Below are 27,167 nucleotides of genomic sequence, written 5' to 3'. Positions count from 1 at the left end.
ACAACAAGTAGTCTTCATACAGAACCACACAGGCATGTGCATTGCTAAGATTTCTGTGGTCACACTCCTACTTTACAGTAGTTTTAGTGAGCCTTATGAAAATTAAACAGGTATTCAAACTCATTCAAGCTTGTGGCAGAACATGGCTTTTGAGGAGACATAAAAAGCTCCATTTCCCAGGACAAAATATTTCAAGCCAAGTTTATAAATGTTATAAAAATATATTGCTAAGTAAAAATGTACAAGAGTATATATGACCATAACTTTATATAAGAAACACTGCTAACACAGAGCACTCAATATAGTCCATGTTTCTGCAGGGTTGTTAGATTTCTTATCAAGGTATCTTTAGATGCAATGACAGCAGCACTGTCAAAATCTTTCATCGATTACTAAAGGACCGCACATATTGCCCTAGGAAAACCAAATGGTCAGTTCAATGTCAAGACTGACTGTCAGGAGGAAGTGAGACACAGGAAGAATCTGAATCAGGATAGGAAGTCAGGGCTGAGTGGCAAACCTGTTTGTCCTGCTTCATGTTCACTTCATCCATGTCATCTGTTTCAAGCTGGTCATGTGCAACTCCCTTTAAATCTTCTAGAGAAACAAAGGAGGAAAGGGGTGAGGGGACAGAAGTGACAGTAACTGGAGGTTTCCATGAAATGAAAGAGAGATCAGTAATGTGCGACTAGAAGTCTCCGCGAAATAAAATTAAAAAAAAAAAAAAAAAGTAGTTAGTGGAGGGATGTTTGTCTACAGAATTGTTAAAAAAAAAAAGCCCTACTTCAATTAATCTCCAACTTCCTCCAGTCCTGAAGAGCTGTTAGAATCTACATGTGGACAATTAGTTTGCTATGTCGTGAAGGGAAACCTGCAGAGTTCGGTGTCTTTTCCTGTAACAGAACCATCAGCAGACTTCCCCAAAGTCACACACAAAATAATATATCAAAATAACATCAGGTTAGGAGTTGGCCCAGGTCTCCTATGAACTACGCAACAAGCACTTTCCACATTTTTCTTTGTACAATACAATTTTAGTACACTCTTCACATACAATTTGCAGCTTCCAATTTATCTTCTTAACTGCCAGCTAAGCTCCAACTGTCTTAATTCCCTTTGGGCAAGTAAATCAGAAAGCCAGCAGCATCCTGGGCTGCATCAAGAGCAGCAGAGCAAGGGAGGGGATTCTGTCCCTCTACTCTGGTCTACTCTGAAACCCTTTCTGGACTGCTGCATCCAGATCTGGGGTTCCCAATATAAGATGGATGTGGACCTGTTGGAATGGGTCCAGCAGAGGGCCATGAAGATGATCAGAGGACTGGAACACCTCTGCTATGAGAAAAGGCTGAGGGAATTAGGGCTGTTCAGCCTGGAGAAGAGAAGGCTGTTGGGAGACCTTAGGTCAGCCTGTCCGAAAAGGGGACAACCTAAAAGGGGCTACCAGAAAACTGAAAAGGAATTTATTAAAGGCTCATGTAGTGACAGGGCAAGGGAGCACAGCTTTAAACTAAAAGAGGAGAGATTTAGATAAGGTATTAGGAAGAAATTCTTTACTGTGAGGCACAGGAACAGGATAGCCCAGGGTAGGTGGCGGATGCCCCATTCCTGGAAGTGTTCAAGGCCAGGTTGGATGGGGCTCTGAGCAGCCTGGTCTAGTGGAAGCTGTCCCTGCCCATGGCAGGGGGTTGGAACAAAGTGATCTTTAAGAACCCTTCCAACCTAAACTGTGAAAAGGTTGACAGATAAACACTGAACAGAAACAACATGCAAAAAACAATGCACCAAACCCCCAAGCTATAGAGGTTGATGCTTCAAATCATTTCTTAAGTAAGCCTTGTTATTTTTATTTTTCCTGCTGCTGATTGTTAGAAAATGTGACTATTTGAATGGATGTAGATTTTGCAAGATAGGTACCTGTTAAATAAGAGTTATTTAATTCTTCTATCATATGCTTCCAGCCTTCTAAAAATAACCAATTCATAGCTAGCTTATCTTGAAGAAAAACTGGTGGTATATTCCATACAGCTCAGTGACATGTCTGAGACAAACAGAAGGAAGCAAGTTGATGTCAATTACTTACTTTTGTGTTTGGAACGAGGGGCTGAGTGCACTTCTGCAGTTACAGTTTTTAGAGACTTGGGTGGCTCTTTAGGACCCCAGTTTTCTTCCCACTCCTTTTTAAATTTCTCTTCCTCTGCTGTTATCCTAGAGGAAACAAATGCAGTTAGACATTCTGAGTACAAAATCAACAACATATATTCATTACCATTATAATTTTCAGCATATTTGTTTTCCTCTTGAATATAAAGCATAATAAACTTCTTCTTGCTCATAACTTAATTCCTTTCATCAATCTGAGTAATTTAGTAAGTTACTAAGATAATTTGCAAAGTACAGTGTTAGATGTTCTTATTTAACGTTTAGACTTATAAGCCTGTTATATAAACACCTGCAGAGACACAAAGCCATGAGTGACATACTACTGTACTGACTGTCACCTTAAACGAAGTAAAAAAAACATTCCTCACTAAGCAATTTTTCATTTTTTGGACAGGAATTACTTACTAGAAAAACTATCACTTTCAACTGAAACACTAAGTGACAGAACATCTACCTTATACCTGAATCAGATGTGACACTGGAAAATTATACCTAAAACAATGTGTCTCCTCTCTATATTTTTAAATACATTTTGATGATTGTGTTCTAAACACATAGTTCTAGGTTGCCATAAAAAGTGACTCTTCCCCAAAAGAATTAAATACTGCTGAAATAGAAACCATATTAAATTCCATACTCTAGGGAAAAAAGGAGCGGGGAGGGAAGAGGGGAATAGATGGGTACAGCTAGAGGATGGGGGTGTTGCAGAGTGTCACATTTCTGGAAAAGAGCATGCAAAACAAGTAAATTACCTAGTATGGCACCATGATCAGAGAAAAAAGACATTTCAAACAAAAATTCAGCAAATACCGAGTATGTCACTGCAGAAGTGCTGAATAACCTAACAACATGTAGCTTCATATATGTTGCCTTAATTGGTACAAGATCTATTCTTGACTATAGCCTTGAACTGATAATGTGGTGCCAAAATTTACCAGGTCTTAGATATATATGATGCTATTTATATTTAGATTATCTTTTGCATCTCTAAATTAGCTAAAGTAAATTGAAAAAATATTCACATGGAGTCAAAACACTCTTAAATCTGTAGTTGACCCCACCATTTAAATTTAGAGACATTGTCAAGGAACAATGGACAGAATGTTTTTTTCCATTAATTTTAGTTTTAAAAAGTTGGTGTTACAACATAACTTGCAGTACATAGAGTTAGGGACCTCTGCCATTTGGGCACATTTGAATTTTTTTCAAAGATAAGATACCAAAAAAGCACAAATGGAGTTTATGCAAGGAACTCCTGCAGAAAGGATTTTTAAAAGAAGGCAAGGCATCATCATCACAACCAATTAATATGGAAAAATATTGTATTTTAGCCTACCACAACTGTGCATTGCATCTCAGCTTTAGATTTCATCTAGGTTCCTGTACTACCATCACCCTCTCCCTCACCCAGGAGACTGATGCCAACTTAACAGTTTGGATTGTGATATGGAAAAGCTTAAAAGTGCATGAGCAACACTTAATTATACAACAAAGTAAAAAGCTGTGCTAGACTTTACACTGAGCTGCCCTCAGGACATGAAAACTCTCCCTGGGTGAGTAAAGATGCTCTTATTGCAGAACAACACGGCAGACATCCAACATCCATTATAAGACAGGCAATCCAGATTTGAAGAACAGAATCATCCTTCACCTGTGATGGCCTGCTTTTATAGCAGCTTTCCGCTATTGCAGGAATTTCTATAGTAGGCCACAATAAAGAACAGGATGTTATCAATTTCCTGGGATCAGAAAAGGGAAATGCATAAGAATTCATCCATGTGCTGCTGTAGAGCCCACAGCAGGACTGCTAGAAGATTCTTCTCTCTTGACAGCTGTGGAATGTATTTCTTTTTGCACCTCACAAATTCAGAAATCCCTGCTCTTTTTCTATCAGAAAAATTTAGCTAATAAAGATACATGAAAAGGGACTTAAATGAATTAAAACCCCCTTAATATGTCAAAGGGGCAAAGCCAAAGACTTGGGAGTCAATCTTTCCCTAAAAGGCTGAATCAAAACAAATGTTTTCCTGCAACCTGCACTTTCATGTTATTTCCCAGCATCATTTAGAAGGAAATTTAATTACTGTGATAACAACTGGTTAATTTCAAACTTCCAAATGTAAAAGAATAAGTTAAAAATATAGTACTGATCTGTTTCTTAGCAGTACTGCTTTTTTTTTTCATCTTAGAATTAAATGCAGTGTTTCAGTAAACACTACATTTACAACAGAGTAAACAAGTTCTAGGACACAGAACTACCTTAATCTTAAGTTTCTCTATATATTAATAATACTTTTAAAGTAAGCACTCAACTTGAACTTCACATTGAATTTATTTTTGCCGTAAGCCTCATGTTTATAGGTGCTGATTTTCCAATCAGTTTCCTATTCTTTAACTGTGGTGTACTTACTCATATGTACTGGATCCTACACTTAGCTAAATGGAAATATTACAGAGTTTTATTTGAAAGCAACATGCAGCATGTTTTCAGCCAGATCTAATACATAAGGAACCCTTTTCCAGGTGGCACATTGCCTGTGTAAGGTTTTTACTCACTGCTCTATTTCTCTGCGATACCTCTCTTCTTCCTCTGCAGCCTTCTGGGAAATCTCCAGCTTTCTTCTATAATAAGAGGAATTAGGACAACATGATAAAAATAGTATTTTCTGAGCAGAAACCTGAACAAAGTGTGTCAGCCCACCATTAGTAAAAGATACAGACAGTAAATACCTTTGTATTGGGCAAAAACACTCTGTTTCGAAAGTCATCTTTAAGATACCAAAGATTCAGTACAGTTTCCTAGGAACCCTGAGGACATTCCTGAGCATCTGGGTAATAAGAGCATATCATCTACTTAATTCTTCAAGTCACTATCTCCTTCTGAGGCAAGACTATAGCATGGTTTTGTATAAGTAAAATTTCTAACTGTCTTGCTAAAAGTAAGGCATGAGTGAATAGCATCAGAAAACTAATGAGTATCACACTGAATCATTGGGGTAAGACAGGTAGCAGAGGGACCCTTCTGCTCGATAGCTTTGAATGATATCAGCTTTGAAAGCTAAGGACATCAAGATCATCACAGAACAAATATTTTATGAACAGACACTCTGCAAAAGCAAAACAAGGTTAATCTAAGTTGACAATATTCTCACTTCAGTAAGAAGTATCACAGAAATAATTATGTGTCCCTGTTTTGCCCTCTCCAAATCCAAGCTAAATTTTTCAGACTGTCCTATAGAGAATTCTCACAATCTCTCTTTCTCTTGCTGCTCTTTGATGATTTTGTTGGTCTCCAGTGCAATCCTCTTCTGATGCATTAGCTCCTGGCGTTCCTGCTCACGGAGACCTGCTTCTCTTTGTCTTTCTTCTTCAGTCATGAACAGCTCCTTTCCCTGCAATCAAAACCACCACCCCAATCAGCTGGGGAAATATCTAACGAATGCAGTTCTTCTAGGAAATAATTCAAACCAAATTACATAGTAGCACATCTGCCATTTCTTCTCATTGCTCTTCCTGAGGAACACACCCTGAAAGATCTTCAAAGATCTGACTGCTTACTCCAAGAAGCTATTCTAGTTTCAGCCTCAAAGTTATTAAACACCTCAGAAGAGATTTGCCACCACTAAAACCAGCAACAACACCATAGGGGTCACACCATGCAGAGTGTGTCACCCAGAAAAAAATTCACATTATACTTTCTTGAAATCTCACTGAGCAATGAAATGCCAGAGAACAGAACACTGAATTCCCAATGTGAAGACAACTACACAGTTACTGTGTTTTAATGCTCTTATGCCTGCCTGACTGCTGCAGAAATGTGTCATCATTCAGGAACCCAAACACAGGGAATGTACATCCCCAAAGCACTGTATAGTTTATCTATTTCAGTTAATTTTGTTCCTGTCCCATTTGCTTTATTAAGACACCAGCACTCTTTTTTACTCAAGAAAGATATTTCCATACTGCTATAGGTAGAACAGTTTGATAACATTAATCTAATTTTTATTTCTGAAATTAAAATTCCATGTTAATTAGGAAGGTAGGATTTTTCCTGTCTCTAAAGCACAAAAGAAGATGTCTTGAATAAAACCAGGCATTGAGGAATGTCTTTGCACCACAGTAGCGAAACTGTTTCCTTATGCTATCTGTTCTCCAGAGGAAAGAAGAGACCTGCAAGGTGAAGGAGTGAGGAACAGTAGAGTTCCATGGCAACAATTTGCCATTTTAAGGATAACACCCCAGTGATGCATGCTGAGGTAGATCTCACATTTTTAAGGTTGTTAACATATCTGGGAGTTGAAACTAAATCCTTAGGATGTTGGATTCCTGGAGCTTAATCAACTAGCCCAGAGTATTTATTTAAACAATGTCTACAATGCCTTTGGACAACTTAATCTTCTGTTACTGTAAGAGTAGATGAAATAAACTATTAATTCCTGAATGTAGCTACACAGTATACATCAGCCCTTAGGAAGTAGCTGAAGAGACTTATTAAATCTTTTTTCCCCACTTAATTCAGTTGCAAGGCAATTAGAAAGGACTGCCTTTGATTAGTCTATGGAACTTAATTATCCTCTTGTATACAACCACACTATTTCTATAAGAAGGATTAAAGAAGTAGAAACATTAACACATTTATTGAAAGTCACACTGAAGTCATATGGAAGATTTAATTCATTTCAGCTGGCTTTAGATTAGACCCCAAAGGCTTATAGTTCTGTTGCACAGAGCAATGGAAATGAAAAACTGAGCGATTTTCAGTGTGTCAATACATTAATGAGATCAGATAAACAGTTAAAAAATGAACTCATTTGGAATAAGACTAAGGCATCAGCCATTCAGGATTAAAAATTAGTTGTCTCCAATCCAATTCACCTTTCATGTTTCAGCAGAAACAGGTATCTATTAGAACAGAAGCTCTCAAATGTGAGAGACCATTACAGTAATTTCCATTCCTTGTCAAGAGAATGGTTTTGCACTGGTCCACAATCATGTTTGAGAATACTTTGTGTGGCATGAAAGAATCACACGCCACTCAAAACTGTCCTCGTTTGATGGAGGTATAGATCTTACAAAGAAACACAGCTTTTGTTTTTATTAATTAATTTTTACCATTTATTTACCCACATAGCAATTTCTGCTTAAAAATGTTCTGCTTTTACAAATATACTACTTACAGCGCCTGCTACCACGGAGATAGTCAAAGTACGGCTACTCTTGAGCACTCTGACAGCCTGCAAATTAAAACAAAACAAAAATCAATGTGAATGAAGTGATAAAAAGCCAGTATAATGCTGGCTTACACAGCTGGAATTTCCAGAACTAAACAGAGTGGTAGGTATACAAATCTCTAAATTCCCATATTCAGTACAAAAGCCCTTGAGTCAGGAGCCCAGTATCAAAACATACTTTTTGTGGACAGGAAAACAGGACTGATGTTTAATAAAATGACAACTACTAATCCAGGGAATTAAGACTACTTGATTTTACCTCTTTATGATCCACATTAGAAAAGTCCACTCCATTCACCTCAACAATCTGATCACCAACCTAAAGAAATTAAGGCAAATTTTAGTACAGATGCTAAGTTAGTACATGTATTAAATGAAAACATAAAGAGAGGTGCGCTCTAACACAACCAATACAACAATCATGGGTACAGGCAGAGCACAAGGGAAACAGACTGGAAACTGGTCAGGCTTGCACGTCCTCCTGCACTAGGATCTCCTATTGCCACTGCTTGCAATCAAATCCTGAGCTTGAAGGAATATTGGTCTGATCCAGGTCACTCATGCTCTTAAAATTTTAGAAAACTAGCTTTGTTTGAAATGTAATCACCAGGTATTTCTTTCCCATGGGGAAAGAACCCATGACTTCTTGAAGCTGTGAATACAAACCAAGAATTCCTTGTGATACCTACCTTGGAAGGTGGCAAACTTACCTCTAAGCCCACCTCTGCTGAAAGAGAGCCTGGCTTAACATTGCTGATAAAAATGCCTGGTTTTTGTGTCGGACCACTGGAAATACTGGAAATGCAAAAAACCACAACCATTAATTGGATAATATTTATAGAATAATATTTATGGAATAATACAGTGAGTAGTTTTAGCTGTTTCCTCATAATTTGTTTTTGCTTAAAGAATATTTATGGTATTAGCCAACACTGAAACAAACACCAAAACTAAGCAGTACACAGTCAATGTGTGATAGGTTTATCATCCTATTGCTTTATTCTTTATACCACAAAACTGGTTTTAAAGAAAAAGTTCAAAGAAAAATATTTGAGCTTCTATATTTTGTCTTACATAGTGAAACTTACATGTATGCTGACCTACACTGTCTAAAGGATTGGGAAACTAATGATATTTGAAAGCAAGCAAGTAACACAGTGAAGAATTACTAATTATTCACTGAACTGCAACATACTTTATGTATAAAACAATGTTATTTTGTTCAGATATTTATCAGAAGCAAGAAGGATGTTTCAACCAGAGGCCAGCATTTAGCTCAGAAACATTAAGCTGCCATCTAATCTGGGCCCAAATACAGAAACTACTTTTGTAGGCTATATATCCAACAAGTGATGATCAGCCATCCCCTCTGGCTTGTAAATAATCTTTAAAAAAACTTTACATCCTCCAAATTACAGGAGAGAAAAGTCCTTTCAATTATATATTTCTAATTACATACGAAATCCTACAATATCCCTTGTACTCCAAAACCTCCATAAGTATTGCAAAGACAAGAGTCCAAGAATCCCAGAATCATATTTCTAAAATATCTTGCAAATTCAACATTAATTTTAGAAACTGGATATAGCTTTGTGATGGTTTTTAGTTCTGAAAAGGGTCAGAGAAGGCAGGGAGTGAACGTGACAGTGGATAGTGCTGGAATTTGCTACATCACGGAGCAGCGCTTTTAAGTATTTGAAACTGTAAAAGCATTTAAAAGATCCAATTCAATGACAAGTTGTACCAAGGCACTTTCCGTCTGCTCTTATTTTTAAAGTTTTTTTTCTTTATGATAAAACTTTTAACACAGGCAGTTATGCTTTGCCTAAAAATATGTAATATATGCCACAGATATCCTGCTGTTGCAGTTTGCCTTCCTGATCCAGCATAGATCTTTATTTTCCTGACATAATATCAAATAATTATGGAAATAACTGCCTTGAGTGTCTCATTTAAAAAACAGTGACATTAAAAATTGTGTACCTACCTGCATCCCATTCCTTTTGTGCCAATCAAGCTAATGAAGACTTTCTTCTCTTTATTTTCTCTCCCTCCAGAAGAAGCAAGTCCAGCAACACTGCCCTTTCCTTCCTGTAGAGGGATTAAACAATGCTGCAGATGTTAATTCTGTTTTGAATTCATATCAAGACTACTATAAAATTTCACGTAGCTAGGATGAATCCCAGCCAGCATCAAGATAAGATTCAAGGTCCCATTCAAGGCTCCAAAGTCCTATCCTGCCGGAAATGAATGTGAAGTAGAGTAATTTCAGTGGAGCTGAGGTGAAAGACTAAACTTATCTATTTGGAGATTACTTAAATAGTCAAACTTTGTCTTCAGAAAAGGGTGAAGGAAAATTAGAGGAAAGTGATATGGAAAAATAGTAATTTAGATGTTCCCTAACAAAAAGCCTGGAGAAATACATGATAGGGCTTATTATTTAACTAAGTCTTTCTTCCTGAAAGCAAAAGAACACTAATTGTGCTGCTTCTTTTCACTTCTGCAAGCCTTAGAAGTCACTTGCATTCAAAGTTGCCATTCCTCCACTAATATGCCTAAAATAGGCCAAATAATCTGATGAAGATTTACGCAGTAGAACTACAGCCTGGGAAATCAATAAGCTCAAGCAAAATGAAAAAGCAGTGAACGAGTAAAAGCAATTTCATTTGTGTCCTGCCCTTTCCTTACCTAATAGCTCTAGAATCATTTCACATCACAAAAGATATTCCTCACAGAATGCTTCCAACAAGATATTGCATTACAGTAATGAATACAATAGCTTCTCTGATAAGGTCAGAGAAGAAAGTGTTTCAGAACCACTACAGATTCCCCAGAAGACATTTAACAAAATATTGATCTCTTACCCCAGACTCTGACACAAACTGATCCACATATTGCCATTTAAGGGGTTCATCTGGTGAACTGAAAGGAAAAAATAATTTTAAATAATGGGACAAAATAAATGTCAAGGTATTCCAGAAGCTCCTTTGGAATGGAGCCTTCTGTTTTGCATCCACAATTTTCTTTGGATACCATCCACATTTGGTTTATATTCCAGCAATTTAAATAGAACATCCAACAAATGTACAATTATTTGGGCTAGTAAAGGTTGAATATAAAATTGATAAAGCCCTCTCAGGTGAAACAATTTTAGGAGACTCAGAAGAAGACCATAAAATGAACCGTAACCTCTTGAGGAAGACCATAAAATGAACCATAATCACTTGAACATCTTACACAAGTGTCTATGCAGAGTGACACCTCCTCTCATTAACGTTTTTCAAACATTCCACTTAAAGATTCAGCTTCTCAACAAAAATTGGAAGACCAAAACAATTTAAAATTTTTCTAAATTCTGAAGCCATCATCAAATGCTACATACACAAAGAGGCAATGGAGCTCTCTGTTAAGCTAGGTGCATTGATAATTAAATTTCCAGATGTCTGTGACAAATGAGGAAATAGAAATGAGTTCGTTTAAGTAGGCAATTGCTATAAAATCAGATTCAGCAAACAAGACATCTGCCTGTTCATTAAAAAGGATGTGACATTTTAATCAGCATTCATACATTTTCATAATTAAACACAGATTCTTTGGATAGAAGAGGCTGTGTGAAAATGAAGAATTGTTTTCAAGTGAAAAGCCATTACCTTTTGACAGGTATCATGCCAATATCTGAAAAGGAAAAATACTTGGTTAGGTTTCTACAGACCACAAGCAATCTATTAAGAGCAATCTTTGGTGATTTTTTTGTGCGTTACTTACGCCTAACTTTTATGGACACAATTTTCTTTGTACGAATGAGGTTTATGACTTCTTCATGTGTGCATGACGAAATGGAATATCCATTTATGCGCACTATCTCATCTCCAACCTCAAAAATGGAAGGGAGAAGAAAAAGTAATTGTGAATAAATAATTTTTAAAGTTTTTAAAATTGGATACAATCTGGCAATCATTTTAATGCAAAGGTTAGATAATGTTGATTCATGAATACGTTCTGAATTTCAGGTAATGTCCAGATCAGACTTACCTGTATTTGTTTTGAATTAATACCAAATGCCAAAAGAGCAAATTAATGGCCAAATAACAATTTTATAAATACTGTCTACTATACATCAGATTTGTACTTCACAGATTACCTTAAAAACAAGAGCCTGTGTCTTAATTCAAATAATTTTGGATTTATTTTCTTATTTTGTGCTTCAGAAGTTCAAGTTCGCTTTTACCATCCCTTTTCTGAGATACCCTCCTTAACATATTTGATCAATAGGAAACTAAACTTGGTCTTATTATCTTGCCTGCTTCTGGACTGAGAAAATGCACTATTTTAAGGGATTTTACCTCTTTGTCTTTGCTTGGGGACTTCACTAACATTTATCGGCAATCGAACAGCAGCATCCCAAGGACATTCCCTGGCAGCGTTCAATTTAATAGTGTAGAACAGACAGAGTGCTTTCAGCTACTTCAATAAAATTTCAAGTTTTATTTATCAAAGTTTCTCTTCCTCTAATATAAATCCAAATTTGATATGCTATGACAACTAGAGAGAATTTTCCAAGTTTTAATGAACTCTGTCCAATGATCCTCTTATCCAGGTAGGCCGAGAAGAAATCAGTGATGAAGATACTGCCTATTTCAATTAAGGTAGTGCCTTATTATCTACTCAAGATTATCTGCACACTGAAAAATGCCAAGTCCTGGCTAGAGCACCATAAGCAAGGACTTTTTTTTGGTGTGAACCACGTGATGTAGCTGTATGAAAATTAGACCATGGTTTCTTCCATTATCAGTGCAGCTCAATCCACTGCACAGTAAAATATATAAATGATTACCAGGAAACTGCCTTGACAAACCATCAACAGTACCATCTTATACCTCTGATCTCCACATGGACAAAGCCAAATATGCTGGGTTTACTCCTCTCCAGCAGCATTTCCTCTGAACTATTGTGAATATTTGTTATGAAAAATGTATTTGATGAAACTTCTCTCGTTAACATCAACAGCACGGGATTTTGTTTTTAGTCAATGGAACTTTGGAAGCATCCTCACAAATGTGCCTGGTTTAACGGCAGCACTATCCCTAGTTAATGACTGCCTAAAACGTTCCTTTTCAAGACTCAGGTGTAAAGCTCCCAAATGTCATTTTAGACTTAAGTTTTCCATGTTGGTATCTGCATTAGGCTGATTCCAAGTTTCAACAAAGCTAAAGCAACTGTATTTTTATTCAACAAAATTTGGGTGGAATGCATTATCAAGCTCGTTAAAAAACTAATCTACAATTACTTTCTTGAGAAGCTCTGTGCTTTCATTTTATATGAAAGAAGTGAGTGGAACTGGAAGTAGAAACTCCTCAATATAGCCTGTGTTCTAGAGACTGTAACACACAAAGACATGACATTTGGTGACAAGACATTAGGCATGCTGTCACCTTCTGCCTTTTTTCATATTGTAATAATATTTGTTGAATCTTCTTACTGTGATCTGTCCAACTGAAAAAAAAAAAAAGGTACAAAGGAAAACCCACCAATGTAACTTGTTTATTTCTTTCACAAGCGTTTCTAATTCTTCTGGGAAGTGTCTCAGGCTGTGCAATATTACAGAAAACATTAACGTGTCCACCCTACCATCATTGTTCACGTGTCACACTTTCTACTGAAGCTGAGGATTTTTGTCTGACACAGCACAGCATCAGAAGGCTACAAAAGCAAAGAAAACTGTCCCGCAGAGCAGAACACACTCGCAGAGACAAAACAGGACTGTGGTCCCTAGCCCCTGACCAGCGGGACATCCACTCCCTCTGCTGGGCATCCAAAAAAATCTCACCCAGGGCAATGGCCTGTGCTCCTAAGAGTTTGACAGTCAGATTTTTAAAATAGTCTTTAGTAAGGGCAGAAATGGGCCAGTAGTGAAGACCTCTGAACATATAACCTGTGGTAAAAATACAGAATCAGACAAGAAGAGCACACAAGGTCTGCAGTTTATAGTTACACCCCTGATACCTCTTGCTGTCGCTCACTTAACCAACTTGTTCCAAAGATTCAAAACCACATCCATCCACCCCATCAATTTTCTGTTGATTTCACATATGTGGGGGAGGGGGGTGGTGGGCTTTTTGTTTAGTTTTCTTTTAGTTCAGGACCCCCGCTTTACCCACATCTTCCACACTGTAACAGACCAGGGAGCCTGGGTTTGCACAAGTTTGGTTTACTGTTATTGACTGCAATGCCTTAACACACAGAAACCCCCCAGGTTTAGGACTTCAAATGACAGCTTTCACAAAATGATAATGCTATCATGGGACTTCTGTATCCAAAGAAATTGGGTTCTGAGGATGTCAGCATTCACTGAGTCAAATCTGTTCCCATCTCCCCAGAGGCACTTGCAAAATTATAAATGCACACAAGACCATATTTTACTTTTTCCCCCAGTATGGGAATGAGCTTTTCCCATACAGATATTTTTAACACTCTCCTTTATTAGAATGTCATCTTATTTCTGAAACACAACAGTCTTCACTCAGCCTAATGACATTTGTATTGTTGACAGACAATGACTGAAGCTGCTTTATAAATAACCCAATCTAGGCTGAAATACAGGAGATGTATAGGCATACAGCAAACTGCTTCTCTTTAGGATACTTGAACAGCTTTTCCTGAACAATGGTATCCAATATTGGGGTAATTAATAGCTGTTTTCATGTATTTTGTTACTTTTGTACAGGTATCACTGTACACCAAGCTAAATAATCAGAGCTGTAGAGATAAAAGTCTGTGGGACTGAGCAGAGTAGAACAGTAACAATTATTTTGGTATTATATCACAGTTTCCCCTTTCCCTATCAAACAGAGAGATGACAGACTTTTTAGAAAAAAGATGCAAACCTAACTTTTCTGAAGTAAAATGCCTATTATTTCTAACTTTTAACATGAGAAATATAATATTTAGGGCTTCTAGGAAATTGAAGGGCTTCATATAATAACATCAACTGTTTCAAATTTCCCATTTGGTATACTGCTTCCACTTTCATCAGTCACACCAATCTCTTTCTATTCAACAGAATCCTCACACACAACTATCAAAAAGCAGTGGCGGGGGGGGGGAGGAAGATGAAGTCCATTTCTTAATAGAAGGACAAAACACCTGTGCCTTTTAGAGAAACTGTAGTCAAAAAAGGGTGAAAACTACAAGTGCCACAGAGAACCTTCATTATTACTTGGTCATTTTAATGTCACTTGGAAAGTATTTCAAGGAGAAATCATGCAATTTGAACTGGAAATTTTAAAAGCAGCAGGATGTAAAACGGATGGTATAATAGAAAATCATTATACCTTTCTCAGACCGCATTTTTGGGATTGAAAATGTGTAGAGATTTTGTTAAATAAAGCAGGTGGGTGAAATTTCAGAAGCAGTTGGCTTTACTGTGAGACAGCAATTTAGAACAATGGGCTGCCTGTCAGGTCTTGTTATTCAGTGAGGTTCAGAAACTGCCAAGTGCCACCTATTATTCAGGCACTTTAGACTGAGCTTTAACACCACATACCAAAAACCAGAACACAGGCAGTTACAGGAGCTGCAAAGCACCATCTGCCCATATTACTTCATATGATATAACCCTAACAAATTCAGAGTCAGTCTCAAGCATTCTTCTCCCTTATTGTCTCTACTTTGTCTGCTAAGCCCTATGTTCTGAGTTACAATAGAGTTTTTACAATCCAGCCCAAAGGTCCTTTAAAATCCCCCTCACTGACACCAACATGTCCCGCGAGAAAGCATGAAAACTGACATCCTAATAGGAGCATAACAGCTGAACGTCACTCCTTATCCAGTGATCGTGTCAAAATGTCATTCTGAAACAAGCAGAGAAGCAGAGCTGCAACACAGTATTAACACAAATGCATTAGATTGGCAATTTAAGGCAGCGGCTATTAAGTCCTTCATTGATCAGCATCATTAGTGCCTTCCAACATTTTCCAGAAGAAAACCATACAAGTGACTGGTCTTGATCTTTTTCACCCATTTCTAGCAGCTGAGGAAGGAAGCAGATGGAATCTCCCCTACTGAGCTAACCACAGCCCACAGCAACTCCTTTGTCTACGCTTCCCATTCTTGCTGTGTAATGTAGAGGATGAGGTACGTGAACTTCCCTAGTGCAAATTCTGAGATGGTGCATCCAGGTCCTTTTCTGCAGTTACCCATTGGCAAATCCCATGCTTAAATTAGGCTGACAACACATAGAGCACAAGGTTTGTGCTGAGTTGTAACATCCTCTCAGTTCTAACTAAATACAGAACTTGTGGTTTTATTATAAGGGGTTTCTGAAACATCCCCCGGGATGCACCTGTCATGCATGCCAGTCATAAACCTGTGCAGAGCAGGCTGAAAGAGATGGAACTAATTCAAAGGTGATTCTGAATGGGATATGTAGGTATGAATGCACAAACAGAAAGGCATGCACATGCACGCAAACAGAAAGAGGAACAGTTTAAATTTTAGAAAGCTTTCAGCATGAGTGACACAAACACAGAAACTTAACTTCAACTGCCTTGTTAACAGGTATTTGTTTTTATTTTTTAATCTAAGAGATTAGTGAGGTAAAACTGAAATGTATCTACAAAGCATCTAGCTTAATTAATGTAATGAATCACGCTAGTCTAATATATTTTGGACTGGCGTTAAACATAATCCTTAGTCATCAATACTTTCAGCAAATATTCAGACTTGACAAATTAAAAGTAGCCCAGCATATTAGCCTTTCCAGTCAGAAACTCAGACCTTTAATATACCTTATCAGATTCAAAGTCTGATTGAAAGATGCAGACTTTTGGCACAGCATTTTCTCACTTCTCTTTTCACTAAGCAATGCCACATTCAAAAAGAAACCAAACACACAAAACTACTTTCATGCAAATTGCATAACTATTGCAGTGTTTCTACACATAATTATTTTTGCCAACCTTAATGCAAGCACACGTATCCAAAATTCAATCACAGAAAGTGCAATTCTACGCAGTACAGAGGACACTGGGAATACTAAAAAGTAAAAAATAAAAACCACTTTTCCACAGTCTAGAGATCTTTCTTTCCATCTGCTTACATATAACTGTTGCTACTTATGAAGTATAAACATCCCAGAGAAACCTTTAACCTTCAAAAATTATCATATCCCAAACAAGAAAAAAAAAAAGTTTTACATATCATTAAAGAAAGCAAAGTTAACATTTTTAATGACTTGATTCACCACTGGTATGATGTTATATACCATGGCATTGCCTTACGTATCTTAGGAATTCTATTAGAAGGCACAAAGAGGGTCTTAGCAAAAGCAATTTCTAAATGTTAAAGAACAACCCTTAGCACCTAATATGAATAGAATTTTCTTACCTGAAGACCAGCATTGTCTGCCTGTCCTCCTCTAACTAATTGGGAGATGAAGAGGCCACAGTTGAATTCCACTCCACCTCTTACACTTAATCCAAGCCCTTCAGGATTCAAACGATCCAATCTCACCTCTTTCAGTTTTCTGCAAAGATGGAAAACACTTGAGTGTTCAGCTGCATAACAGCTTGTCTCAATAATGTTTTATATGAAAGTTAGACTTTATTTTCTCTTATATAATTTAGGCATTAAAAAAAGCAAGTTCACTGAAGTTTGGTTGGATGTGTGTTAACTAAAACGATCAAGTTCTTTCATACAAAAAGACATTTGCAATAACTGAAACTGCTTTAGAGGGTTAGAGCTATGAGATATTATTATTATTATTATTATTAAATGCAGGGAAAATGAGAAATTATTGGTTTTGACTCCTTCATTCTACTTTTACTAGATTAAACTACTTGGCAAACAATACAGGTAGCTGTGCTTCTAGCAAATACAGCAAAAGAAAAAATAACTATGCCAAGCTCTACACAGATGAACAATATTTCATTCTGAATTTACCTCAAAACTCAGTATTTCCTGCTTACCTTTTTCTTTTTTTTTTTTTTGTTTTGCATTTTCTTACCGTGATCGTTTGGGTGTAAGCTGATCATATTCCACCTGGTGTTTTAATGGGATGAGTGGGCGGATAGCATCGAACAGAGGCAACCTGTTTGGTTCATTAATCACGAGTTTTAGGTCCCCCACAAGCACTGGGAGATTCATAGACCTGCAAAAACACAGTGACAAAACAAATATAGGTAAGCAACACACCTACAAAAAGCTTCATTTTATAAGTTGTTGTGTGCATGGCTTCAAAACTTGCATGTCCTTTCAAGCTACCAAAAAAGATATTTATGCAGATACTGGTTTGATGAAAGCAAAATAGCCCCTGAGAAAGCAAACCTTCTGTAAATAAAGAATACTTGCTTCAAAACATCTGAAATCTTCTATACATTCACTTGAACTTTTAAGGTCATGCACATCACATTTATAAATGACATCTCCAATTTCATTCTCTGAGTACCCACAAGATTTACAGAACCGTTTGAAAATAACTTTCCATATTAGACATAGCTGCCTAATGGATTTTTGTTTCCTTACTAGTTAGGGGTGCTTGTAAGTAAATCTTGGCTACAAGGTCCTTCCTTTCCTGAACTTGGAGAACTGACAAATTGTTTCAATCCAGGGAAAAAAAAAGTCAAATCACAATATTCAGCAGCTAGACCAAAGACTTTGTTTAAATTTCAATTTTTGTTCAAAATCAAACAATTATATATTGTTTTGTTAAATACAAAATATACTCTGTTGTACAGCTGTAGGAGTGAAGGAATAGCTAAGGTTCAGTGGAGCTATTTCTATAAAATATTCAGTTAAAATTTTTCTGTATTATTTGCTGTTCACTTTCTTTTAATTTACATTTCCTGGGATGCAATATTTCTAAGGCATGGGCACTGAAAATACAGATCAGGAATTCCTATATGGGATTAGAGGTCAAATACTTCTGGAAATGTTATTCACAGTGAAGCAGATATTAAGTGTTAACTCCAACAGCAACTGAACAAATTTTTCCCTGGGGACGTTTCATAATGTATTCCCAGGAAGTGATACATCATCATTATATGTTCAGAGAGATATTGAAAATTTTGCCCAAGTCATTGCAATTGTGGAAATTGAAGGAAAGTTGCCACATGCATTGTTAATTCTGTAACTGCAAGAAGATTTTAAATAATTCAGATCTGCTGAACCAGCTGGCTTTCCAAACAAGAGTCTTTATGAATGGAAAAACAATTAGACAGACCTGAGTGAAACTGAATCAGATATGCAGCTGAATACCCCCATAACTACAGGTCGGTGCAAACATCAGATGGAAACGTCTACATTTCACTCAGCTGAGGAGCTTTTAATAACAATATGAATGGAAACAATGTCTATCAGAGCCATTTGTCTATGATTAGTGGAAAATATATTCTCATCTTCTTTGAAAAACAATAGATCATAGGCTGGTGTCATTTGCAACAAAACAAGTCTGAGGCAAGTGGTTTAAATCAGTTCAACAAAAGGACTGGTAATATGCCTATCACCTTTCCAATTTTTTACCGTTGTGTTGTAATAAGCCAGAGTCATTAAGCATGCCAAACAGATTCCAAGACTAATTTTTTCCAGCTTTTTGAAAGACAGTTGCAAAATTTTTACCTGAAAAGTTAGCAAAAAAATCTTTGAAAAGCAGTGTCAGTGAAAACTCTGCATCAAATAAATAAGCATTATTTGGAAATATTAATGAACTTTATTAATGTTCTCTTCCTGTTTCCTAAGAATAGTTTTATCATGCAGGAGGAGCCTCCCTCCACACACCCCCAAATATGAATTCACCAAACTCTTTTTAAAAACTGCCAAATCATAAAACCAAAGTAACTTTATAAGTGATTACAGACATGCTCCTTCTTTGGCTGCAGGTTATGCTGTGAAACCACAAGATTTCATTAAACAGGATAAAACCCTCTTATTTCATCTATTTTCTAGAAGCATATAGAAAACAAAGAATATTTTTAAATCGTGAATATTAATTCTTCAAATTTAAAAACAATAGTAAAATTTTACAGAAACATATATAAAGCTAGATCTTACTGGTGGTACATCCGCAGCACATCATAAAGGTAATCCTTCTCCGCTTCGTTGTCAATTAACAGATTAACCTGAAAACCCAAAGACATTATTGTTAATCTCTGACTTAATAGCCACAAATGCTGAACATGGGAGACTTTCACAGATTCTTAAGCCATAGACCAAAGATTTCATCAAGGAAAAAGAATTTTTTAAAGATTAACATGTTTTTGCAACAGAGCATTACCTCACAATGTCACACAATTAAATTTTCCAAAATCAGTATGACAACAATTAGACAAGGTGGTTAAACCTGATATATTCTGTATGGTAAATTTCCCCTCAGCAGTAGTATTATTACAGTAATATCATATTTGTCTTACCTGATAATCACTGTATTGTTGAATAAATGTCTTTAGAAACCTTTTCGGCCACTCACTAATGTAGCACATGTTGTCACAGACAAAACCACCATGTTGAGATATAATTTTTGTCCTGTCGTCCAAACCACCGATTTCAGGAGCTCACTTATAGCATTATGCAAACTCCTACACCTCTGTTCCTCTTTGCTTCAGCTCTTAACTGACAGAACTTGCTAGTTATTCTTTCCTCCCCCACTAATAGTACCTTTACTTAAACCAGTGTCATATTACTATGCTCGCTCTTGGATAATTACAGTAAATTAAAGCAAAAGAAAACCAAACCTGAATTCTTACATGAGGAGTTCAATTTATATTCAGTGATAGTGAGAACCCTGCTACTCTTACTTGTAGTGAGAGGTCACATCACATTAGTTTTACATCTGGACAAGCCTGATGTTTAGGAAAACAATTTACATCCGACCTAAAGGGTAATATTACTGTGACATGAAGACTGAGAAGCAATTTGCATACGAAAAGAAAGGCCCTTTCTTTCTAGGTTTGCAATGGTTTGTATTATGTTCTAAACTAAATAGATGCCTCATATTCCTTTTGTCTCACTTGGGTTTTTAAAGCCAGCAAGACATCACATACCAGTGGTTTTCTATTACTTGTACCTTCTGGCTCTCTAAAGCCTTGAGCCTTCCCATACAGATGGTTTTCTGTTAATTGCCTCCTCTGGAAAAAGACACTTTCAAAACACCTGAAGGCCAGAAAGCTACTAGCTGGTCAAGATTGCTTTACAGTTATACCAGTGAGTAAACCCGTTTATTCACAGTGATTTTCAACACATTGGATAAAGCCTGTCTTAAAAGGAAATAAAATATTTGCAACCAAAACTTCAGCAATACTATGCAGAGACTTGAAGCAAGGCTAATTGTAAAGGCAAGACTCGAGGTAAAACTAATTCCAGCATCCATTTTTCACTTCCCTGACAGATAAAATACAGAGCTCAATCTCCAAAGCTAGCTAAGATACTGTATGAGCAGTGTTCCACAAAGAGCATTGAATGTTTAAGTGCATCAACCCTACAGAGCAAAGGGCAAAACCATCATAATTTCTTTTTCCTGACAGGGAAAGCAAACATCCAAAATGTTCAGTTTTTCTCCTGATATGCTTGCTGGTGGATACATCCCCATTTCCTCTCAGAAAATGGAGGGCTACATTTAAATTCTGCTATTTCTTCTGACAAAATATTCAGTCTTTCTGTTTGACTCCTGCACTTCTCATCCTACACCAGCAACTTCCTTATCATCTGACAAAACCCAACACCCACATGATTGCGAATATATTCAGAATGCTACAGCTGGGTTAATAATTGTGGGCCACCCCTACTAACGGGTCATTCTCCTCCTGCTGCCTCCTATTCCATCAATTACCACTGCATCATAGCCACCGGCATTGCTTGCCATTTTCCTAATTCTTCAACTCCTTGGGGTAAAGTCTTGTGCTTAGGGGTAAGACATGTGCTTAACCTGGGCTTATCATCAGCCTCTAAAAGCCGACACTAATTTCGTAAATCCTAAAATATCATGCCCCGCTATCTTAAAAAAAAAAAAAAAAAAAAAAAAAAAAAGATCAGTGGTGACACGGAACAATTTGGATCACAGAAGCATTTTAGTATCTATTTCTCAAGAAAATGACTGTAGAGTCATGGGATAGGTGATTTCACACCTTTTAAACCAAGGATATTTTAGACAAACAGTCTGGACACAGCTCTGGACAGTTGGCTCTTGGTGGCCCTGAGCATGGAGGGGTTGGCGCAGACAATCTCCAGGTCTCCCTTCCACCCTCAACCCTTCTGTGATTATTTAAAGAGTCTTCATAGTAGTTGTATTATTGCTAATCCTTAAATATAAGGAGTTGTTTCTTTGAAGAAACTTCAAAGAAGAAACTATATAAGCTACACAAGTTTTGGAAAACTATTGAAGGAAAGGAAAAAACTGGTCAATATGTTTGCATATATTACATATTTTACATTGCTGCTTGGTTGATAGGGAAGCTGACTAAAATTGCTAAGAAAAAAGAAACTAAGGAAAAAAGAAAGAAAATGGCCATTAACAGAGGAAATTTATATCTTGTAATGAGCATCTTCACTAGTGTGTCACAGAAAAAGTAAGCATCCAAAACTGTGGATGCCATAGAGGTCACTAGAAGCAGGATTATACAAAAAACCAAAACCAAAAACAAACAAACAAAAAAAAACACAACAAAAAAACAAACAAACAAACAAGCAAAAACAAACAAAAACCAAAAAACCCCCAACCTGTTTCAATGTCCTCTAAGTCAGATAAAGCTGTCACTGGTATCTGCATTCCAGCTGTTTGCAGCAATACTGACAATACATCTTACGTTATCAGGGGTGGAGTTTGAATGATTTTTGAATTATGGCAGCAATGACAGGGAGAAAGTTTAAAGTTCAAGACAGTAACCACCCACCTAGAAAGCAGAGCCTTTACAGAAATGTTGCACAACCCACTGTTGAGTTATACAGTAATAGGGAATAAGGCAGAAACAATGTTCTAGATGGCTACAGTCATCATTATGGACTATCCATGTTCTTAATGTTTCTGAACCGCAGTCTGACATATAGAGCTTTTTTGCCGCCCCTCTAAGTCCTCCTAACAATCCTTTAGTTAATGTGCTTATTACCAGGTGACAGACACTTCTATAAAAGTAGAATTATATTACTTTGCGGAAATTACATTACTGTGCATCTTTGCTGACAAAAATAATGCTAAATAAAATCAACCAAATCAACCACAATTTCCTTCACAAAACAAACCAAACCGCCACAAAACACGACAGAAAACTTTAATCTGAAAAAGTCCCAAATGGCTTAGCAAAAACATCTTTTACACACGTTAACTATTTTCCTCCTCCTTTTCCTCCTTAATTACAGCTTTTTGAGCGTTCTTGGCTCGCACAATTTTGTGCTCTGTCGAGCACTTATTTAACCGAGTAAATGACAAAACGACTGTGCCAGGCAGCCCCGAGCCGCTACATGTATCAAGTGCGCTTGCACATGAGTGCACAACAGCGCCGGGGAGTGTGTTAAGGTGGAACGAGCATGGGCCGAGCGGGCGCTGCCAGCGCCTGGACTTCAGCACCCGCCCCGAGCAGCGCCGGCTCCAACGGGGTGTTAAATAAAAAATAAACTGTTCCAAGCTCTGAAAAAGCTCGTGCACTGGACAACGTTCCTCTTCTCTCCCTCTCTTTCTAAGGGTTTTAACACCCATCCCCGCCCAGCAGGCTTGCCACCCACGCCGCTGGCAGGGCAGTGCAAAGTCCCCGAGCTTCTCCCTTCCTGCCGCGCGATTCGGCGGGGCAGAGCCGTGCCCGGCCAGGGGGGCTGTGCCGCCCACAGCCTCAGCTCCGGCCAGGGAGGCGGCCCCGGCTGTCCCCGCCGCCTCACCTTGTGCCGGAACTCGCGGGCGACGCGGCGCTCCATGGTGTGGGCTGCGGGCGGTGCGCGGATGCGGGCGCTGCCCGGGACGGCTGCGCGGGCGAGGCCGCGCCCCGGGGCGGTGGGAGGCGCGCCCGCCACCGCCTCCAGCATCAGCAGGGGACGAGCGGCCCAGCACCGCTCCCCCCCCCGCGAACACTGGCCTGGGCTTGCGGCCGAAACGGCGGAGAAAGTAAAGTAAAAGGAAAATAAACAGCCATCCATCCATACGCGGGCCCCCGCCCCGCAGTGTGCTGCCTGGGCTTTTCCCTGGGCTGATTTTTACAGCCGGTTCTCCTCGAACCTCAGCTCCCATGCCAATTTCTCTCCTGTATTTACAGGTATGCGTGCACGTCACTAACGCTAATAGTTAAGGAAAGCACGACGATGTGAGCTTTAAAGCATACTAACACCTGGGTTAAAAACAAAACAAACAAACAAAAATCTAAGCCCAAACAAACAGAAAAAGATTGCTTATATAAATTGTTGTGCGGCAAATAATCTCACCTTCTTTATTTTTAGGTAAGCAGAGGGAAGCTGATGCATCCCTGTTTAAATCAGGCTTCCCCTAGCCTTTCCCACTAACACAATGTTGTTGCTTACAAATAGAGCCTGTGATGTGGCTGCTGTGGGTAACTGCAGAAGGATCAAGCTCGATGTACCTGAAAAGGAGCCTATTTCACACTAATCTCTTTCAAACAATTTTGTCTTGAGCTGGTTCTTCTCCCACTTTTCCTACTGTAGTACAAGATCATAGATTTCCTCAAGAAATCACTAGTGAGTGGAGGACACCTGGTCACCCAATCTCTCGGTCTCCTCACAGAATCACCTTTAACCACATAACTCCAGAGAGAGCATAGTTTACTTAAGGGCAGGTAACTTACCTCTCCTCCTTCCAATCGAGTGGAAATTTGTATAAGTACATATAAAAGCATGACTTAAAGAAAAAAACATTCCATACTTCCATAAAACCCCCGTGTTCTATTTTATTATTTCTGTATACTAACTTTTGTTAGCTATCCCATCTCCTTAGAAACTGCTCTTAGACCTTTCAGATGGTTTTGCTGTATGGGAACATATCTACATATCAGGTGTCAGGAATATGAAAAGAGTTCATATTAAGCCTGTATACAAATAAATACAGTTGTTTTCAGAAAACAAATTTCTCTTGCAAAGTTGCAAAAAAATTTGCAACTATTAATAAATAAATCACTTTTACCTAAGTTCTACTACCATACAATACCAAAAAGCTATTCTCTCCACACAGATATGGAATTAAACACACAGGTATAGAACTTCCATGTACATGCAAAACAAAATTATCTTGTATTTGAAAAGAGAAAGAAGGAGACACAAAAAATTTAAAGCATGTGATAGAACACATACATGTCACCTTTAAATTTCCATGTAGTCTAGAACTATCATTGATATCTATCAATCATTTCTAGAAGGCTTTACAGGAATAGATCTTATACAGGCTCAAAGTTATGTGCATTTGAAAGAAAGTAACTGGTTTTTATAATACAGATAAACTTCCTAGGAGTCAGAAACCCCTCCAAGATAGTAAACAATCTTGGAATTAACTTCACTTGGTGATGTGAAAACTGCTCCGAATCATCATGTAAAGGACACAGTGCAGAAAGGATGACAAACCTGGTGGGCTGTTAGTCTGCTGTTACATGAATTCCTGTGCTTTACTGTGTGTAAATGCAAAGCAAACAAACCCACAAAGCTAACTCATGCTCCAAAACTGGAAGTTGCCTAATCAGCAGATTTATGAGATGGTTCTGAAGTTTTCATTGCTTCAAATGCACCATATATAAAAAGTTGGTACAATTATGACTGTTTAGTCATTTCCAATAACGAAATATTTCCTAGGAAGAAATTAAAATTTCATCTAAATTGCCTCTAAATTAGCTTCAATTCTTGTTTGCTATTTGCGACACGAAGGGAAAATGAACAAGGTGAGCAGCTCATTTAGAAGGCAAAGAAATACATTCAAGTGTGTTGTGTAACCGGATCCCTGTTGCTTTTATCTACTTTCTCTACTTCCATTAATGCAGCTTGGATCAGTTGAAGTGCACCAAATCCAAGCACATGCTATACTCAGAGAAGATATAGGCTGAGGCTAGCACAGAATTCTAAAAATCTGTTTGGGCTTATTTGGAAGAAGGCTGTGTCAAAGTTAAAGGATATCTTTTATTCCTCATGTTCTTTTCTCTCAAGCACATTCTCCCTCCAACATTTACAGGAGGGAACAGAATTCTCAGTGAAAATATCACTAGTTTTCCATCATTTCATTAGGAATGAAACAGAAGAAACACAATCCACAGGGACAAATTACAAAGGCAGAAAAGAGATCTTTTTAATGACTTACTGTTAACAGACTTCCCAAATCAGTCAGAAAAGGCCCCTTTATATCTGAGACAGTTTCTCACCTGGTATGGGCAGCTTCTAAAGCTTCTGTCATAAGATATGCAAACCTGAAGAATGATGGGGAGAGAGACAGCAGCAGATGGGAAAGGCAAAATAACAGAGGAAAGGTAACAGTGATAGGAGAAAACTGAAGAAATATAATGGAGGGAAACAAGTTTAATAATAAGTGTTGGAGTCCAGGACATTCCTTTGGTTGCCCTGGAAAGTCAGGGACCTGGGCAGGGGGGTCTGAGACCCCAGCCCAGAGCTCAGAGAGACACTGGCTTTGATTTCTGTCCATGGGAAAAACTTCCTACACTGAGAGAAAATTTACAGGCCACAAAAATGTGAAAAAATAGTAGTTTAGCTTATCACAGAGTGAGAAAATAGTAATTTTAAGTTCCTAGCATTGAAGTGAATGGGGACAAAATGAAGAATCTGGGGCGTTGTCTCTTTCTTCTTCTCCTTCTTCTTCCTCACTCCATTGCTGCATTGACGTAACACAAAGTAGTTAGTGAGGATTGGGTCAAAATAAAGATGACCTTTTTAGTAATAGTAATAGACATTAGTAAGAAATAGTAAACAAGAAATACGTAGTAATTAGTATAAAAAATAAAGACAACCCAGCTCGGGGGGAGATGTGAGAAATCCATGCAGCTGTGAACATCTTGTCGGACTCAGAGAAAATTGTAAGATAAGAAACAATAAACAAAGTATGCAACATTGAAAAATCTAAACCTGAGAACTCCGTCTCTTCCTTCAGCTTGGCTCAGAGCTGTGCAGGAGAGCCAAAGACCCTAAAACCACCTGAATGTTGGAGAAAGCCCCCGACAAATAAGGGGTGAAAAGAAGAAAGAAAAAAGAAGATGAATAGCTCCACAGAGCGCTCCGGACTGTGAATTTACATTAGAAAAAGAGAATATATATATATATATGTATGTATGTATGTATGTATGTATGTGTATATGGAAACGACCCATACACGTTGGCTGCATGCTGCATTCAGTGTATGTCTCACTCAGGCCTATCGTTATTGAAGTCCTGACATCTGTTTCAGTGGGGCCACTGCTCCGTGCTGAGCACGGACAAGATTTGCTGCCCCCAGCAGGAGCGGGCGGCTCCGGGCCACACTCGGCCCGGGCCCAGTCGCAGGAGCGGTGGGAGCAGCGACGGCACCGCTCGCCCCGGAGCGGGCGCTTAGAGCGGCGGCCCCGGCTGCTGCCGCCGAGATACCGGCACACGAACCGTCTCCCAAAACCCCACGGGGCGGAAAAGTGGAAGTGAATGCGTGCAGGCGGCGAGCCAAGAGCGCGACACGGCCAGGCAGGGAGAGGCGACGGCGGGCGCGGTCGGCTGGGGCCGGATTCTACTGTGGGGCGAGGGGCGGTGTCCGCTGGGTGCCGGGGTAGGGCCGGGCCGGGGGGCGGGCCGCGGATAAACCCCCCGGTCGCCCCGCCTGGGAGGGCGGGATGAGCT

The 27,167-nt window shown here is 38.4% G+C and overlaps 1 protein-coding gene across 3 annotated transcripts in view; it reads right to left on the bottom strand.

The window, feature by feature from the left end:
* USH1C (USH1 protein network component harmonin) overlaps positions 1-23,326 on the bottom strand; it is a 46,915-nt gene extending 23,589 nt beyond the window's left edge. For 2 of the 3 annotated variants that reach the window (XM_040066163.1, XM_040066161.1), the window contains exons 1-15: positions 23,247-23,326; positions 19,437-19,504; positions 17,395-17,538; positions 16,776-16,914; positions 11,157-11,265; positions 11,042-11,066; positions 10,256-10,313; positions 9,379-9,482; positions 8,102-8,186; positions 7,651-7,710; positions 7,338-7,394; positions 5,410-5,552; positions 4,717-4,782; positions 2,081-2,205; positions 521-597 (exon numbers count right to left, since the gene is read on the bottom strand). In XM_040066163.1, coding sequence (XP_039922097.1) covers positions 521-597; positions 2,081-2,205; positions 4,717-4,782; positions 5,410-5,552; positions 7,338-7,394; positions 7,651-7,710; positions 8,102-8,186; positions 9,379-9,482; positions 10,256-10,313; positions 11,042-11,066; positions 11,157-11,265; positions 16,776-16,914; positions 17,395-17,538; positions 19,437-19,504; positions 23,247-23,282 — 1,296 coding nt within the window. In that variant the 5' untranslated portion in view covers positions 23,283-23,326. Of the gene's footprint in view, positions 1-520; positions 598-2,080; positions 2,206-4,716; positions 4,783-5,409; positions 5,553-7,337; positions 7,395-7,650; positions 7,711-8,101; positions 8,187-9,378; positions 9,483-10,255; positions 10,314-11,041; positions 11,067-11,156; positions 11,266-16,775; positions 16,915-17,394; positions 17,539-19,436; positions 19,505-19,795; positions 19,900-23,246 lie in introns of those variants that run through there. The other variant, XM_040066162.1, reaches the window with a different exon arrangement.
* Positions 23,327-27,167: the final 3,841 nt, after the last annotated feature.

This window comes from Hirundo rustica, chromosome 6, assembly GCF_015227805.2.
Source record: "Hirundo rustica isolate bHirRus1 chromosome 6, bHirRus1.pri.v3, whole genome shotgun sequence".
In the NCBI taxonomy this organism is placed as follows: Eukaryota; Metazoa; Chordata; class Aves; order Passeriformes; family Hirundinidae; genus Hirundo; species Hirundo rustica.
The sequence above is the reverse complement of the archived record's forward strand: the minus strand, read 5'-3'. Positions and strand labels throughout refer to the sequence as shown.